Genomic DNA, 19,183 nt, shown 5'->3' with positions numbered 1-19,183 from the left:
CCAGGCTCTGAGCTGTCAGCACAGAGTCCGACACGGGGCTCAAACTCACCAACTGTGAGATATGACCTGAGCTGAAGTCGGATGCTCAACCGACTGAGCCACCCAGGCGCCCCAATAGTTTAAAACATATTTATGTTGTTAAAATTGGTGTTTTTTTTTTAAAAAAAATACAAGAACAGATGGAGGCAAATCTTGTATCTTTATTCTGAGAATCTCTGAGTATCCTTTGTGGTTTATCTGTCCCTCCCAGCCCCCTAGCTGCCCCTCTTGTGAGACTGATGTTCCCGCTGGGCCTCTCTCAACCATTTATTCCGCTCTATTAACCCCATTTAAGGGCCCACTTATGTTATATATGGTGTGATGACCTCTCCTTTCTCTTCTAATCACATTTCCTGAAATGTCAAGTGTTTTGTTTGGCTTTGTTTTTAGAAAAGGAATTCTATTGTGTTTTTAGTTCTTCAGGTCCACTTTGTATTTGCAATAGGTAAAAAAAAAAAAAAAAAAAAAAGTTTTTTCCTACTCTTGATAACTAACAAGCATGGTAGGAATTATTTTTGAGCATCATCAGGATATGTTCACTTTCAACCAAAATGTCAATGTGTGATTTTTTTTAAAGAGACCAAACATAGATTAAGATTTAGATATTTAAATATTATTGTTTTAATCTTGTTCTCATGTGTCTACTGTTTTAGATAGGAAGCCTATGCAAACTCACATGAGAAAGTCTAATTCAGTATTTTAATACTCTGCTTATGAAAAAGGAACCAAGGCTAGATGTTTATATAATTAGAGAGGAGTAATAATTACTACTTACTGAGTAGTTCCTATTTGCTAGGCAGTCAGTCAACTGTCTTGAATACCTACAGTGTTCTTGCATTTAAATTAGGTATTATTATCCCCACCCGTTCGGTTGGGGTGGTGATTAATTTGTCCAGTCACCCAGCTAGTAATTAGTGGGGCTGGGATTTAAATTCAGGTGACTCATACGCTGAAGCCCAGGCATTTCTAACCACTGTGCTCTTCTCTCTCTGTGTTGACATAATGTGGGTTTTAGTAATAGGGTTTGTGTGTTTGTTTTGCTTTTAACTTTTCATGTCTTTGTACCTCATTCTGTTTCCATTAAACCCATAATAACACTATGTAACTGTACCAGACAATTTTCAAATTTTTAAGTAAGGATTTGTCTGTCAGTCACTTATGCTTCATGCAACACACTTACATAGTGAGCAACTTTTGAGCTTCAAGGACATTATCACTAAAATTTAGCAATAAAGCAACTTTATCGCAAAATTGTTTTATAATTAATACTTAATTGTTAATGTTAATAATTGATTAATGTATTAATCTAAAGTTATTGACACTAGTATTTAAAGTGATCATGTTACCTTACCACTTTAAGAATGAATTTTATAGACAAGAAAGTTTCTTAAAATTTTCGACCTTTATTTGATTTAGAAATTGAATCAGTGGTTTACATTTTCAAATAGTAATAACATTTGTAAATGACTACTGTTTATGGGGTTTGAGTTAATGCAGTCTACTGTTAATGTGTAGAAATACTATTGGAATCTATGACTACTTCAGTGTTAATAATTTTGCAGGTGGAATAATAAATGGTGAAGGAGCAGCCACAGATACTCAAGAAATTTTGGCAAATAAAGGTGAATAGTAACTTTAAGTGCTTATTTTTTTTTGTTAACATTTATTTATTTTTGAGACAGAGAGAGAGCATGACGGGGGAGGGTCAGAGAGAGGGAGACACAGAATCCGAAACAGGCTCCAGGCTCTGAGCTGTCAGCACAGAGCCCGACGCGGGGCTCGAACTCACGGACCGTGAGATCATGACCCGAGCCAAAGTCAGACGCTTAACTGACCGAGCCACCCAGGTGCCCCAATAACTTTAAGTGCTTATTGATTACAGTAACTTTGTTTTTGTTTTTGTTTTATTTTTTATTATTTTTTTTAATGTTTATTTATTTTTGAGACAGAGCATGAATGGGGGAGGGTCAGAGAGAGAGGGAGACACAGAATCCGAAACAGGCTCCAGGCTCTGGGCGGTCAGCACAGAGCCCGACGCGGGGCTTGAACTCACAGACCGCGAGATCATGACCTGAGCTGAAGTCGGACGCTCAACCAACTGAGCCACCCAGGCGCCCCTTGTTTTTGTTTTTGAGAAAAAATCTTTAGAGATGAACAGTAGTTATATCGAAATTTCAACCTTGACTTAAAATAATTATTTATTATCATAGTCATTTGCCATAAGTATCATATTAATATAACATTCCATGCAATTTTGTTCATCTGAAGTTAGTGAAACCTGGTAGTTCAGTTTGGTATTTGGTTATGTTCCTTTTTTCTGGTTAAGTAATTTAAGATATTTTGTCACTTGGAATAACATTCTTTGAGCTATTTCCTTGAGTTTGATTTCTAAGAAATTAATATATAGCATTTTATGGTTTTTGGTATTATGTAATGTACCTAAATTGTTTGTTATTAAATAGCATTATAATTCTAAAAAAATTTTTAGAAATATTAACCCTTTAGTTCTAAAAATTCTATGACTTTATCATGGTAGGCTTAATATAGAGAAAATACAAGGGAATAACATGTAAAGCAAACTTATTTCTAGAGTTCTAACTCTAAACTGTCTTGAAAATGTGTCCATCTGATTTTATTTTATTTTATTTTTTTACTTTTAGGGTTAACATCCATTAAAAAGGATATGACTGACATAAGCCATGGTTATGAAGATCTTGGCCTCTTACTTAAGGACAAAATATCTGAACTGAATAGCAAACTCTCCAAATTGCAAAAGGCTCAGGAAGAATCAAGTGCAATGATGCAGTGGCTACAGAAGATGAATAAAACTGCAACAAAATGGCATCAGGCACCTACACCTACAGATGCGGAAGCTGTGAAGACTCAAGTTGAGCAGAACAAGGTATATTCTGTGGATATATTTATTGAAGACCTAAAAAAGAACAGACTAGCATTCCGATGGGACCCTCAGGACCCCTATTGTGATTTCTAGCTCTATAACCTTCAGCAAATAATTTGCCAGTTTTGTTTCATATGTTTTTCTGTAGAAAGTGATCATAATAGGAATCTGTTTTACACACAGACATTACAAAGATGAGTGAACTGTTTGGGGTAACTTTGCCACCTTTCTTTGTTTTTTTTTTTAAAGATTTTATTTTTAGGAGTGCCTGGGTGGCTCAGTCAGTTAAGTGTCTGACTTTGGCCCAGGTCATGATCTCATGGTTAGTGGGTTCGAGCCCCATGTCAGGCTCTGTGCTGACAGCTCATGGAGCCTGGAGCCTGCTTCAGATTCTGTGTCTCCTTCTTTCTCTGACCCTCCCCCACACACACTCTGTCTCTCTGTCTTTCAAAAAATAAAACGTTAAAGATTTTTTTGTTACGTAATCTCTACACCTAACATAGGGCTTAAACCTACAACCTACAATGATCATGAGTCGTATGCTCTACTGACTAAGCCCACCAGATGCCCCAGCTTTGCCACCTTTAAATCATGTTAAGTCTGGGATTTTAACCAGTCAACTATTAGAAAAGATTTATGTAGGTGTATCAGGGATTTGTTCTGTCCAGCATAAAATAGGGTAGCTTATGCTTTCCCTTTCTTCAATAGATGGCATTTCTTTCTGCAACTGTCAAGGCGGGGGAAATGACTTTTTGTGGCAATTATGGCAAAAATGTCTACAAATGTGATTACCTATATCTGAATTCTATAATGTGTTATCCAGAAAAGCATTGACTCACTAGTAGATTCTCAAAACTGGCAGCTTTTATCCAGACTGATTTTCTTCTCAGTTACAATGTTGATGCCATCTTCCTTTTTTCCAAAGGGATTTGTTTGAGGATAATAAGAAATTATTCCTAGGTACTAGGGTGTAGAGTAATTTTCTCCACAGAAAGTGGAGTAATTTTCTCCACAGGAGTAGTGTTCCTCTTTGGGATTCCTTTATCAGATAGTTGAAGATTGGTTAAGAAGAGGAAAGGAGAATAATTACCTGCTGAATTCTGGTCCTCACTCATTTCAGCACCTAACAGTAGATATTTTCGTCTGTTGTAATTGTGTTTGTGTCTTTTGATATTGACATACTTTAACACAGTTTTTTTCCTTTTGTTAGTCATTTGAGGCAGAACTGAAGCAAAATGTAAACAAAGTACAGGAGTTGAAAGACAAATTGACAGAGCTGTTGGAGGAGAACCCAGATACTCCTGAGGCCCCCAAATGGAAAAAGATGTTGACAGAAATTGGTATGTTATGTTACTTAAACCAGAGTCCACCAATAGAAAGAAGCACAATTATTTTTTAATCACAGTCTTTATCAGAAAAAAAATTATCTAACAGCCTCGGTTTACTTTTGAATTTGCCTTAATGTTTCGTGTTTAAAATGTTGCATATTTAAATATACCATTTCAAATTTCATTGTACTGAGACTTGGCATATCTTGTATTTTTCTTGCTAAACACCATAACTAAGTTTATTTTTATGAAGAGGGTAGATACTGGGAAATAAAATGCTGTGCACTGAGTAACATGTTTTCATTACTGGTTTTTACTTGATTTTTGGTGTTTCTATTTTTTTATACTTTATTATATTTTAGTTTAAATATTCCTTACGTGTGTGTGTGTGTGTGTGTATGTATTATGTACACACACACATATATATATATATATATATATATATATATATATATATATACACACACATACATACATACACACATATATATTCCCTTTGGTCTGGAAAAGACAAACTCCCTTCTCCTTCATGAAGTTCCTTCTGGGACTCGTTTGGCCCCTACTGTGTGTTCTTCTCTTCCCCCATCAGGGTTAAAAAGTAGCTCCCTACAGAAATCTAGTGATTTTCACTCTTTATCTAGAGTTATCCTCCCATCTCTATCCTGTCCCCATAGAAACGGTTTCTCCTAAACAAGGAACTTCCTTCACAAGCTCTATTATCTTATCACCCCATTTCACTATTATAATGATAAGGAAAATGCGCGTAAGACAATGGTACTAATTTTCCCTACTTCATAGTATTGTTTGGAGAATTCAATGAATTAATGTGTGTACGGCTTAGACAAGCTGTACCTGGCACATAATAACTGCTGTGTGTTTACTATGATTATAATAAGAATTCTTTTACTTTCAATTGTTCCATTATGTTTAGCTAAATATTGTCCTTCCATTAGAGTCAGATATGCTATGATAAATTTAGAAACCTGTAAATATGTTTTAGTTTCAAAAGTTATTTTAAGGGATCTTAACATTCAAAGCTATATTTAATCCAACTATAGACTATTGCATTATAATTAATTTGTCCCTAATTCAGTGGCTATCACCTGGGGTATCAGAGTTACTTAGGACAGTATTATCAAGATATTTGAGAATAGGGGTGAGAGTAAGAAATGCATATTTCAAAAAATCTTCCCGATAAGATTTTGATATTTCTCCCTCCCAATTCATTATTTGAATTGCATTATTTTGTTGTCAGACTATATTTGATTGGAACATACCATATAGAATGATGCTATTAGGTGAGGTTTTCGGGACTGGGTTCTATTAAAAACAGCCATTTATTGTACTGTGTTAGATGAAAAAATCTGTCAGGTCAACTAATCATGCCCATCAGTAACTGTTTATTGAGTGACTAATGTGTTCAAATGCTGGTCAATAACTCTTGGCCTCAGAGAGCATACTGTATGAGGGTGGGAACAGCTTGAAAGCCTTCCTGGCAGAGAAATCTAGTAGAATTGTGATGAAGGACAGAGCTGGGGTATACAGAGAGGAGATAGGGCTGTGTTAGGTATGGGGCTTATGTAAGCAGAAGCCTGTTTGGATGATAATGGTAGGATAAACAGGGTTAGGTTAGAGGTTTCATCTCAGACTGCATACCCTCTACTGTTAGTAGATTAGGGTCAGTTTGTGGGAGGCCTCGAATGTGAGGCAGAAGTCCTCCGATTTTATCATATAGGTGGTGAGGAGTTAGTTATTGAAGGATATGAGCACAGAAATGACATATTTAAGTGATTTTTAAGGGAAATTATTTTAGAACCAAATTGGTTGCAGCTGGGATACCCTAATTACAAGGAAACCCGTGGTAAGACTAGTAGTCTAGGACTATAGTTCTCAAAGGTGTGCCCCTGGGAGCAACAGCATCAGTGTCACCTGGGAACTTTCCAGAAATGCAGAATTTCAGCCCCCACTTCAGACCTCCTGAACTGTAGATTTTGGGGATGGGGCCGAGCAACCTGTATCCCTCCAGGTCATTCTAATGCAGCTGGGGTTTGAGAAACACGAGTCTAGGCACACCATGATGAGGACCAAAGTGGAGTTAGGACACTAGGAATGTAAAGGATGGGTTTCAGGTTTTATGATCAAGGATATAGGAGTTCGGAGAGTCATGAAAGAACATTCTGAATTATTGTTTCTCAGTGACGTGGAAGAGAGAATAACCTTTCAAAGTAATCTAAAATCGGAAAAATCTGCCAGTTTCGATAGGAATAAAAAGTGATTTTTTTTATGTTAAGTGTGAAGGGTTGGTGAGATTTCCTAGTGTAACTTTCAGGCAGCTGGTTGTCAGTGGTGATTTAAATAAAATAGAATGGACATGGATATACAAACGTGGGAGTCATTTGCCCAGAATTGATCATTGAAGATTTCCTATTAAAGGAAAGAATTAATGTTCATTGTTCTAGTAGGGCAGTTATTGTTGAATAAACAGACTGTATAGGACCTCTAGAAGAAACGAGGATCTCCGGATCCTGTTTGCTTCAAGGAATATTCCATATTATTCTACATTATCTTCTAGGGTCAGATTCAAATTTGTTTTTCATGTACTTCGGTTGATACCCAGCACCAGCATCATAAAATCTGTATCATTAAATGCCATTGACCCTCAGAGTAGGCTTTAATCGACTGTGTAAGAAGAGTTTCAAAGATGGAATGATAGCCACCTATGTATCATTCTGAGTCCTGTCCTGCAGTCTTCATACATGTAGTGATGTTAATGTATAAAAACCAAACACCTCTTTTATTTTTTATCTTTTTCTTTTAGATTCTAAGTGGCAAGAACTCAATCAATTAACAGTTGATAGACAACAAAAACTGGAAGAATCCTCTAATAATCTAACCCAATTCCAGACTGTAGAGGCTCAGTTAAAACAGTGGCTTGTGGAAAAAGAACTGATGGTCAGTGTTCTTGGGCCCTTGTCAATTGACCCAAATATGCTAAACACACAAAGGCAGCAGGTGCAGGTGAGTGTTACATGACTTGACTTAATAAGACAAGTGTTTTCATTATAAATACATTAGCTGTGGACAGTATGTGCTTAAACTGCCTTGAAGTGTATTTGTAATGTTTCAGATGCCCATAAGATAACATCCTGAGGTTAGTGGGGAAACCCCCAGGGAACCAAAGCCAGGAGGCATCAGTCTCCTGAGCCCATGAGTGTGTCAAGTCCCTTGATCATTTGAGTCATATTGTGGTTTGTGCAGACCCTGTTAAAAAGGGCCTTCTTTGAAATATTAATGTGATTGTATAAGTAATTACATTTTTATGAGAAGCTGGTATATGCTTTTTATTGTTTAGAAATTGCTCCTTTGAGGTTTTATTCATTTTGATTGTGGTAGAAGATAATGAAACTTGTAAAACTCATGCAATACAGCCCTGAGGGGTGGAAAGACAGAATAAGAAGAGGAAAAAGAGTAAGCAAAACAGAGGAACCTTGAAACAGAGTGGGTTAGACCAGTCTAATTACAAAGTGGATAAATCCACAAGGAGAAAAAAAATACATGAAATTTAAGTCAGAGAGAAAAAGCTCCATTGTGGTTCCAGTTAGATTTCCTCCTGTATATGTAGTGGTATTAGAGCAGTGCGGCTAATCCTATACTTTTGAAAACACAAATCAGTCTTGGTAGTTTAGAGTCAACATGTCCTAGTTCATATATGTTCTTACCCTAAAGATAGTGAAAACAAAAGATGTAAATAAATACTTGGTAGAAATAATTGCCCCTAGACTTGGTAGTCTCCCTAAGATAGATAAAATATTATACTACAATTTAGGGGGTGCCTGGGTGGCTCAGTTGCTTAAGTGTCTGACTCTTGTTTTTGGCTCAGGTCATGATAACACATTTTGTAGGATCAAACCCCACATCAGGCTCTGCGCTGATAGCATGGAGCCTGCTAGGTATTTTCTCTCTCTCTCTCTCTCTGCCCCTCCCCGCCCAACCACCCCTCCCCACTGGCTCACACACATGCATGCACACTGTCTCAAAATAAATAAACATTTAAAAACTTAATATAAAAAGGAAATTTTTAGATCATTCATTTTAGAACGAGAGTCAGTGTTGAGCCTGCACATTCTGAGCAACATGATTTATTGGCTAAAATTTTTATATAGAGAGTATAAATGTCAGTAATCTTATATTTAAAAGAGGTTTTATAAATCAATGCACTATGAGTTAATGTATTCTAACATTGTTTTCACTGAACGTTTCCTTTGGTGTAAAATGCTATAGAGCATTTAAAATATCCTACCAAGAGACAACTCCAAGTAGGAAAATACGAATTTGGTGTTTGTGTGATATGAACTTGTCCAATAGCAGTGCTTGTCTTTGTATATGAAAATTTGTACATGGGTTTTTGTTCATTTTGCCCAGACTGCTATATTTACTCTCTTTTCCCCTTTGAGGGATATTATTTTAGACAAAATGTTATCTCTGTGAAGCACCACTGCTCTTTGGATTAATTTAAGATAATTACACTGCCCTTGAAATAAAAGCTAGGAAAACAGGAACTAAAAAACAAAAGTAAAAACTAGATAAGTAAAAACTAGACCATTTATGTCTGTTTAGAAACTCAAAGCTCTGTTTTCCATAATTATCCACTAACTTGTATGTTTATTTACCCTTGTTACCTCTTTGCCTTAGATCCTGCTGCAAGAATTTGATACTCGGAAGCCTCAATATGAGCAGCTAACTGCAGCTGGTCAGAGCATTTTGAGCAGACCTGGTGAACACCCTTCTTTCCATGGGATTGTGAAAGAGCAACTGGCAGCTGTGACCCAAAAGTGGGACAGCCTAACAGGACAATTGAGTGACAGATGTGACTGGATCGACCAAGCCATTATTAAGAGCACACAGTATCAAAGCCTGCTGAGAAGTCTTTCTGATAAACTGAGTGACTTGGATAATAAACTCATCACCAGTGCGGCCGTGAGCGCACACCCTGATGCCATGAACCAGCAGTTGGAAGCAGCCCAAAAAATGAAGCAGGAACTGGAGCAGGAAATGAAACAGATAAACGTGGCCCAGGCCCTCTGTGAGGATTTGTCAGCACTGGTTAAAGAAGAGTACTTGAAAGCAGAACTGAGTAGGCAACTAGAAGGCATCATAAAGTCATTTAAGGATATTGAACAAAAAGCAGGTTCGTCTGTCTTCTTTTAATACATGTATTTCCTGGAAATAGAGATCAAGTATTGCCTGCTCTGTGTTTCCAAGCTGTTGCCAGGAAGCTAGGACCCTAAAGAGAGTCTGCCCTCACTGAAATTGTACATGGGGAAGGGGCCACTCACATGAGCACAGAGAGTCATTCTGTGTTCACGTGCAGATGCAGCATCAGGGAAATTCTGCACACATAATTGGCAAAAATCCCTTGAACGAAGGCCCGTTGAAATTTCAGATATTTCAACCTGGTTTTTAAAAGATATAAATGTTTGGGGCACCTGGGTGGCTCAGTCAGTTCAACATCCGACTTAAGCTCAGATCATGATCTCACAGTTCGTGAGTTCAAGCCCCGCGTTGGGCTCTGTGCTGATAGCTCAGAACCTGGAGCCTGCTTCGGATTCTGCATTTCCCCCTCTCTCTGCCCCCTGCCCTGCTCACACTCTGTCTCTGTCTCTCAAAAAGTGAATAAACATTAAAAAAAATAATAATAAATAAATAAAATAAGGTAAAAGACCTAAATGTTTTTGTCTTGTGACAGTTTCACTGCATCAGAAAAACAGATGGATACAGTTATTAAAAAGGCTTTGTATCATTTTCTCATCTACAGTTACATTGTTTCATTCTGCCGCAGACAGCTTTTCTAAAGAAATGTGTGAAAGAGAAGCATTTGGCACTCTGTTTCTCTCTCACCTACTGTGGCCATAATTCTGTGACAGATGAGCCAGGATGTGTCAGAGGCAGTGGTAGTGAGTTACTGCACGTTAGAATGGCCTGCATTTGGCTGCTATATTTGTTCTGTTTGAAAGTAACACTGAGTGCCTTGCACCTAGTAAATACTCAGTTTATACTTTTTAAATTGATTGGATTTATTTATTGATCATAGCAGCCATTTCCGATTTACTCCTTTATTTTGACAGGATATTGGTAATGAATATTAGCTAGCGTGTTGGTGATTATTCCTGTTACGACCACTTTTATGTGACAGGCAGTAAGCCAAGAACTTTACATGTGCTGTCATTTAATCACCACAATAGCTTCTATTGATTTTGCCAATTTACATTTGGGGAAATGAGGCTCGGAGGTTTAGTCATCTGTTCAGGGTCTTCCAGCATTTTGAGAGGCTGGGCTGGAAGCCTAACCCCTGTAGTCCCCAGGTGCTCCGTAGTGCCCCTATGACAGGTACAAATCACGGAAGTGGAAAAGTCAGATTTTACAGGAGGTGGATTATTTATCAGAATAACGTGAACTCTGAACAGTTATCACTTCCTCGTACTGGAATGGAGTTGGCTCCAGGATCTAGCCTTGACAGCTTCTGTTCTTCCTGTGGTGCTCCCCTCCTGCTCCTCCTCAGCCTCCATGTCGGACTTCAGCTCACTTGTAGTTCTTACAGTTAGTGCTAACAGGCTTTCCTTTTAGCCAGTTCTGTACGTTTATTTGGTGGTCTTTCTCTTGGCTTTTTGCAGACAGAATTACATTTTGATGAAAAATAAACATGTCTGTGATTTCATTTTTAGAGAATCATGTTCAGCACCTTCAGTCAGCCTGTGCGAGCTCTCACCAATTTCAGCAAATGTCTCGAGATTTTCAGGCTTGGCTGGATACAAAGAAAGAAGAGCAAAACAAGTGTCCCCCCATATCAGCCAAACTCGATGTCTTGGAGTCCTTAATTAAAGATCAGAAAGACTTTAGTAAAACTTTGTCTGCTCAGTCTAGTATTTATGAAAAAACCATTGCAGAAGGTGAAAATCTCTTGTTAAAAACACAAGGGTCTGAGAAGGCAGCCTTACAGTTACAACTTAACTCAATTAAAACCAACTGGGATGGATTTAATAAGCAGGTGAAAGAACGGGAAGACAGGGTAAAAGATTCATTGGAAAAAGCCCTCAAGTACAGAGAGCATGTGGAGACTCTCCGGCCATGGATAGACAAATGTCAAAATAACCTGGAGGAAATAAAATTTTGCTTGGATCCTGCTGAAACAGAGAATTCTGTTGCCAAGTTACAGTCTCTGCAGAAGGAAATGAACCAACACTTCGGGATGGTAGAACTGCTAAACAATGCAGCCAATAGCTTGCTCAGTGTCTGTGAGGTAGATAAAGAGGCTGTTACAGATGAGAATAAATCACTGATCCAGAAAGTAGACATGGTCACCGAGCAACTTCACAGTAAGAAGTTCTCTCTGGAGAACATGGCCCAGAAGTTTAAAGAATTTCAAGAAGTTTCCAAAGAAGCTAAAAGGCAGCTTCAGTGTGCAAAGGAGCAGCTAGATGTCTATGATTCCTTAGGACCCCAGGCCTACAGTAACAAATACCTGACTGTGTTGCAGACTCAGCAGAAGACCCTTCAGACCTTGAAACATCAGGTAGATTTGGTCAAAGGGCTTGCACAAGACCTTGTGGTAGAAGCTTCAGACTCAAAGGGAACCTCTGATGTTTTATTACAAGCAGAAACCTTAGCTCAAGAACATAGTGCATTGAGTCAACAGGTTGATGAAAGGTGTTCATTCTTAGAAACCAAGCTTCAGGGCATTGGGCATTTCCAGAATACCATCCGAGAAATGTTTTCTCAGTTTGCAGAGTTCGATGATGAACTAGATAGTATGGCCCCAGTGGGGAGAGATGTAGAAACATTACAAAAGCAAAAGGAGGATATCAAAGCCTTTCTGAAGAAACTAGAAGCCCTCATAGCAAGCAACGACAATGCTAATAAAACCTGCAAGAGGATGCTGGCCATGGAAGAAACCTCTCCTGATCTTGTTGGAATCAAAAGGGACTTGGAAGCTTTAAGCAAACAATGCAACAAGTTACTGGACCGAGCACAAGCCCGAGAAGAGCAAGTTGAAGGGACGGTTGAGCGTCTTGAAGAATTCTACAGCAAACTGAAGGAATTCTCTACTCTGCTTCAGAAGGCTGAAGAACATGAAGAGTCTCAAGGCCCTGTTGGTATGGAAACAGAGACCATTAACCAACAGCTTAATGTGTTCAAGGTAGGGAATTCTTCATTTTTATGTTTAAAAAATTTTTTAATTTTCACTTTTAAAGAGAATTTTTATTTCATATCTTTATTTTTTATTTTTATTAGAAAAATAAATTTTTATTATTTTTCGTTATTAAAATAAATTTATAATTGGTATCAGAAGGAGATTGCCTATTTTGTAGAACCTTCTAATATGGCTGTCATGTAGCGAGCGTTTGAGCCTGAAGGAGCATGTTATGGGGGTAACATCCAGGCATGTGGGGACTTGCAAGCTTACTAGGAATTTGGGCCCTCATGGAATAAAACCTGAGATAATATCAAGAGGTCAAAGGGTACTTGAAAAGTTTTAGGCAAGCCTGAAACTAACATTTTAGAGTCTGCGTCTGATGTCATTTACAACTGACATCTGGAGTGAGCAAAGCCATGTTTTGAACTCTGCTGCAGAGGCCAGTGTATAACACAAAAAGCTTGTTCTCTTCATGTTTGTCTCCCAGCATTTTGTTTAGATGGTGAATTATAGTCTGTTCCTGCTCTTTCCCTTTTTATAGTCTTCTTATCCTTCTTAATTTAATTTCTTTTGTAAACTTTTTCTTCCAGAAGTTCATATTTGTAAAAGCAGAGTGGAGTTCCATGTTGTAATCCTGGTTTTATAAAACAAAGATCTTGGGCTCACACTCCAGAGGATTAGGAAAAAAATTATTTTTGATTGGACTGCAAGCTCCTCCGTGCCAAGAAACGTCTGCCACTTGATGGCACTGAGTGATGCTTAATAAATGGAACATTAGATAAAAATGGTGGGCAGCATTCAGTGTCACTGGTTTTGACCTCATTTATGACAGTATGAGTGAGAGTTGCATCTCCACAGTGGACAAAGACAGGTTCAACGCTGCACCGAGGAGGTCCTAAGTATTGGGACTGCATGGGACCTGTATCAGTCTTTGGGGTTGGCGTGGGTCTTGTTCTATTCATGAGGTATGTTTTGCTTTGCAGTAAAGACCAGTATGATGGTAAGTCCCACCACTAGCACATAAAGGATAAAACAAGGCCAAATGAAAATAGAGCTTGCAAAACTATAAATTATTTCCCATGAGAAATGAATATGAATCAGATGGACTATCATATTCTACGTTGTTATACTTGGCATAGTGTTTCCTTTGCTCATCTTTAATAACGCTATTTAGGTGACTGACTTTTGAAAAATAACTTATTACTATTATGGTCATTTGGTATTTATAAAATGTGTTTAAGGCCTGGTTCCTTCGGGGCTTAAAAATCTGTGATTCTGTATAGATCTTGATTTCTGAAGGTGAAGGAAGTGTTAACCTTAAAAAATAAAACTGGCAGGTACTTTACCATCAAAAGATAGACTTACTTGAGAATAGCAGAGAATTGGCGATGGGGGACAAGCATGCCGGGGCAAAACCATAGGCAAGTCTGGAGAACAAAGGAGAGGAACATTGTTTTATGGAGGAAGGCTAGAAGTAGAGAAGGCTGTTGTCAACAAAAAGTCTATTGGAGTAAACTGGGGTTTGAAAGTGTAGCGGCTTCTCACTGGCTGACTTGTTCTGTCTCTCCTTGGCTGGACCGTTGTGGGGATCGGGGTGGAGGGGTAAGTCCTTCCTTCTGCCTGCCCTGCGGTAGAGTAGTATCCACCTGCGAGGTCTGATTCTTCCTGTGGGATTTGCAATTGAGGACTGAGTGGTAGGGCATGAGAGCTCCCCCTGCTGAACTTCCCATTTTAGTGAGGTTTCCCTTAATTAATTTTCACAAAAGCTACCTTACAGTTGATTTGACTTCCCCAATTACTCTGTCAAACTTTCCTATTTCTGTTTTGCAAAATAGAGATTTCCTATGAGAGAATTCACTCTCGGAAAAACAACATTCTGGGGCATCTGGGCAGCTCAGTCGGCTAAGCGCCCGACTCTTGATTTCTGCTCAGGTCATGATCTCAGGGTTCACGGGATTGAGCCCCATGTTGGGCTCTGCACTGACAGTGTGGAGCCTGCTTGGGATTCTCTGTCTCCTTCTCCTGCTGCCCTTCCCCTGCTTGTGCTGTATTTCTCGCCCTCGCCCTCTCCCTCTCCCTCTCCCTCTCTCTCTCCCTCTCTCTCAAAATAAATAAATAAACTTTAAAAAAATAATAAAAAATAAAATGTTCTGTGGCCATTGCTGCATCAAAGGTCTGGGGGAGAGCTTGATAAGTGAGTCCCTGGAGTTTTCTGTAGAACCCTGACAAAATCTGAATGCTTAAATGACAGTAATCAAGTAGTCTTCTTCCTAATGAAATTGAACCATGTTCAGTGCTTTTGTGAAACCTATCATTTCTCTGGATTTTTCTGTGAATTTGTGTAGAAAAAAGGCCTTCATTTCTCTTTACAACTTCAACTACTTGTAAGAAAATGGGCAAAAGTAATAATGTTGGTGCTGCTGCTTGTCGATACCTCCTTCTTTGTGTTCCCAAGCATGAATACAGTGAAAAAATGGGCTCTCCATGCAGAGAATTCTTTTGAAAGTAAGAAAAAGCAAGGTAGGACGAGCACTCTCACCACTGCATGGAAAGTGTTTTGCAAACTGAAAAGCACTAAAGCATCATTACCATTAATGTTACAGAGATTGTTCTGTTTGATTGTGAAGAGAAATAAAGTGGTCACTTCTTCTAAAATAGACCACTTAGCATGCTGTGTTGTCTCTTTTCTGATTACTTTGGAAGCAGTTGATTGATTTTAATGAAATTTAGTAATAAAGAACATCTTGACATAACTTCAGTGTCTTGAGACCTAGGGACTCAAAAAGAAGCTTCCAAGTGGACAAATCACCTGCATTTAATATATTTCAGCAACAGAGGGGAAAAAATAACAAGAATGTTGTTGTGGTAAATAAAGATGGGGGCATACAGTCACTAATTCTGTTTATTTGTATATGTATGTTTTTTAAAAAGCAGTTACAAGCAGTTAACATTTACGGAGGGCTTAGTATGTGTTAAACGTTATTCTAAATCCTGTCTTCAGTTCTGTTAACAGTCCTGAAACATGGATGCTATCATTATGATCCCCATCTTGTGTAAGGAAGCTGAGAGCCAGGGGTTAGGTGACCTGCCCAAGGTCACACAGGTAGTAAGTATCACAGCTTGGATGTTTTGGTGGAAATAATGCAGAACACTGTGTCAGTCTGACTCATCGTGATGCACATCTGATACTTTCTCTGGGAAATTTTGAGTCATCTCTTCTGTAGCCTAATTTGGGTGAGCTAAGTAACCATTGTCCATTTCGAACCAAAAACACCAGGAATACTTACTTGATGAAAGTGTTTTATAAAACCGGCTGTGGTGAGAAACATGAAATAAATGTGTGTGAACCTGGCTTAGAACCTGATGCGTGGATGCTGTAATGACGTCATCAATGATGCAGTGATGACGGTGACCACCACCACTGCGGTGGAAACAGAACCAAACAGTTCATTGTCTTCCTGATGGTGTCTCTCTTGATTAAGTTGGCCAATTAATCTGTGTACAATTCAGATTCTAATTTAGTTTTCCTTGGACAGTTAGGCTTTGGTTGAACATTAGTTTTGACATACTATTTTAGGAAAATTAAAACAAGTAGAATAATCTGTATCAAGTGAAAAACTAATAGTTTGCTAAAAATAGCTATTAGTTTTTATGATTTCTAAAAATAGAAGAGAACTCAAGTACTGGGTCTATTTTTATTATAGACTTTGAAATGTAATTTAGTTTGACATTACTCTTATCTGGTAGCTTTAGTTGAACCCAATCATGGATAAAATCTTATAACAATTTTCCATAATAGCAAGTTTGGAATATGACTGAAACTTAGTAGCTATCACCCAGTTACTCAGTAGGAGGTGTCTTCTATTCACTGGGAGGGTAATGGATTATTTAAACTAGATAAGGCAGACCTCTCTGCTTCCATTTTTTTTTTTCCTAAAAATTATCCTAAGAAATAGCAGCTAATATCCTTGAAAGTTCAAAATTAATTCATGTTTAAGATAACAACCCAAACATAATAATTAAAAACAAATGCTATTCTCAACCAAATGTCCTAATTCACTGTCCGTGAAAGCTATTCCAAGTCTTTGAAAATATTACCTTTTGTGTTAGCTTGAAGTCTTTAAACTATTTTGATTGTGTGAGTTCTGTTTACCATATGTTTTCTGACTTCTAAATATTAGTCATTGGACTAAAATGTATGCAGTGTGAGGTGTTTTCTATTACTGTTGATAACTAAAGTATCATTTTTCTACTTATACTTCTCTATATTACATTAAATTCTATGCACACTGTCATCGATTCCTAGGCAGAAAGGGAAAAATTCCCTTTGGTGTTCCCCCATCCCTACCTCCTGGTAAAGATTACTAGCCTAAGATTATCTTCAAGTCTAAATGACGTTATTAAGTAATATTAATATTTCCACATTTTTATTTATCAAAGACACATGTAACCTACTCGCATACAAGGAACATGTCCCAGCAGTTCCTGTGATGTCATCAACAGCCAGTCAGATCTTCTGATCATCCTGAAGTAATCACTATCACTGTATTGAATTGATTTAATTTCAGTGAAGATCAAAGAAACTTGATGTTTCAATAAGCATATACACCCTTCACACCTCTATCTAGGCCATGGTAAAATGTTTTACCTCAGAACCTGTTTACTTTTTATTTTGGCCACTCTGTTGCTGCCCCAAATTGTCATTCAGTTTGTCCCCACAAATAAACATATCACCAGTACAAAGCTCTCTAACCCAATTTCTTTTTATTTTCAAAATTGAAATAGTACTACATAGAGCAAAGAATGTTTTTAATGTTTATTTTAAAGAGAGAGACTGTGCACATGCGCTAGCCGGGGAGGGAAAGGGAGGGAGACAGAGGTTCCAAAGAGGATCCTATGCTGACAGCAGCAGGCCCTATGTGGGGCTCAAACCCATGAACTGTGAGATCATGACCTGAGCCCAAGTTGGATGCTTAACCGACCGAGCCACCCAGGTGCCCCCCAAATTTTTAAAAAAATTTATTTATTTTGAGAGAAAGAGAGAAATGGGGAGGGGCAGAGGGGGGGGGAGGAGAGGGAGAGAGAGAGAGAGAGAGAGAGAGAGAGAGAGAGAGAGAGAGAATCCCCAGCAGGCTCCACACTGTCAGTACAGAACCCGATGTGGGGTTTGAACTCACAAACCATGAAGTAATGACCTGAATTGAAATCAAGAGTCTGACACTTAACCTGAGCCATCCAGATGTCCTGGGAGCAGAGAATTTTTAAGCCAAGCTGAAACCATAGAACACTTGCCTAATTTGCTGTGATACATGTTCTCTGGTCAAGGTAAAGTCATTGTTTAACCCAGGTGTCTTCATTTGGATAGTGGGTGAGTTACAATGCCTGTTATCATGAGACAAGTGAAACCAGGCAGTTTGAGCCTTATTTGTAAACAGTATTGCTGAAATAAATCACTTTCCAAATATCTTCCTAAGATATTTATGAAATGATCCTAAAACAACATCTGTGATGTCACCATATTTTTAAAGATAAAATTATCCAAAGATATGCTTTAACACAGTGGATTTTAAAGAGGGTGCCCGTGTTGTTATGTAGAGGTCCATGACAAATCGTTCCCCATTTTTGTTGAGAACAGGAGGATATTAAATAAGGCTGTTGCATAAGAAGTTTTTCTTAGGGAAAAAAATTCTTACTTGACTGGACTTCTGTTAATTAGAGTATATTAGCAAGGCACTTGCACGATGCTTTTCCTCTAGTATTTTTAAAAATGAAAATGTTCTCACTATAGAAACCATAACTTGATGCATAGACCTTATGGGAAGATCACATCATTTAATCAGATACATCAACATGGAATTTAAGATTTTAGGAAGAAGGAATATCATACATGCTGGGTAAGAGAGAAATCCTACCCAAGCAGAGACCACCATAATCATGCCACAAAGAGCTGGTGCTGATCTGTGTGCTATCAGTAATCCCTCATATTCTCGTGAGAATATGACATAGCATAACACGGGGGTGCCCTCCTTCATACATCAAACACAAGAATGTACTGTACTGAAAGGAGTGACTAAAGGGAAGTTGGCACTGTGTGTTCTCTTCCTGCTTTTTGCTAACTAACGCTGTCACTCTTTATGCTGCGTGGTCCTCTCTTCTCTTGCTTCATTTAAGATTGGGGAATTACAGTAGGTTGTTCTGATGGCAGTTTTAGCCAGAGATTTTATAAGGCGGGGTGGGGATGGGGATTCTTTTTTTTCTTTTTTTTTTTGGTTGTTTTGATGTTAACGGGGTAAACCTTGGGGGATTTTAAGCAATCCCCCAAGAGCACAAAACTGCAGCTTCTACTGTCATCATAGGCGTCCCTTTAAATAAAAGGTGTTCTACATAATTTATTAATGTGGAAAGTTGCTTAAAGGTGCGTGTGTGTCTTTGTGCATGTGAGACAGAATTTGCTTTGTGGCTATAAAATTACACATTGGTTTCCTGTTAAGAAAAGTTTGACCTGTAAATGTTTTATAAATGGTTGTCTCCGTCTACAGTCGTTCATAAAACAATGTCTCACAGAGGTAAATGCTGTGATTGTAAATTAAGGGAAGAGCTTTTGGAGCTGTCCAGGAACCAGAATACCCTGAGAAAATCTCTGTGCTCACATATCCTGTTCCTCACTTGCCTTTAATCGCCTTAATTTTAAGACTACTTTATTTCTTTGGTAGTGTTTTAGTATGA

General features: G+C 38.2%; 1 protein-coding gene across 4 annotated transcripts in view; it reads left to right on the top strand.

Moving 5' to 3' along the window:
• DST (dystonin) overlaps nucleotides 1-19,183 on the top strand; it is a 491,592-nt gene that overhangs the window by 382,898 nt on the left and 89,511 nt on the right. For all 4 annotated transcript variants that reach the window (XM_042986591.1, XM_042986590.1, XM_042986592.1 and 1 more), the window contains 6 exons: nucleotides 1,602-1,661; nucleotides 2,700-2,941; nucleotides 4,149-4,278; nucleotides 7,085-7,284; nucleotides 8,959-9,454; nucleotides 10,989-12,460. In XM_042986591.1, coding sequence (XP_042842525.1) covers nucleotides 1,602-1,661; nucleotides 2,700-2,941; nucleotides 4,149-4,278; nucleotides 7,085-7,284; nucleotides 8,959-9,454; nucleotides 10,989-12,460 — 2,600 coding nt within the window. The remainder of the gene's footprint in view (nucleotides 1-1,601; nucleotides 1,662-2,699; nucleotides 2,942-4,148; nucleotides 4,279-7,084; nucleotides 7,285-8,958; nucleotides 9,455-10,988; nucleotides 12,461-19,183) is intronic.

The sequence above is a fragment of the Panthera tigris genome, chromosome B2 (assembly GCF_018350195.1).
Source record: "Panthera tigris isolate Pti1 chromosome B2, P.tigris_Pti1_mat1.1, whole genome shotgun sequence".
Classification (NCBI taxonomy): domain Eukaryota; kingdom Metazoa; phylum Chordata; class Mammalia; order Carnivora; family Felidae; genus Panthera; species Panthera tigris.
Note: the sequence above shows the minus strand (reverse complement) of the source record. Positions and strands in the feature narration are given on the sequence as shown.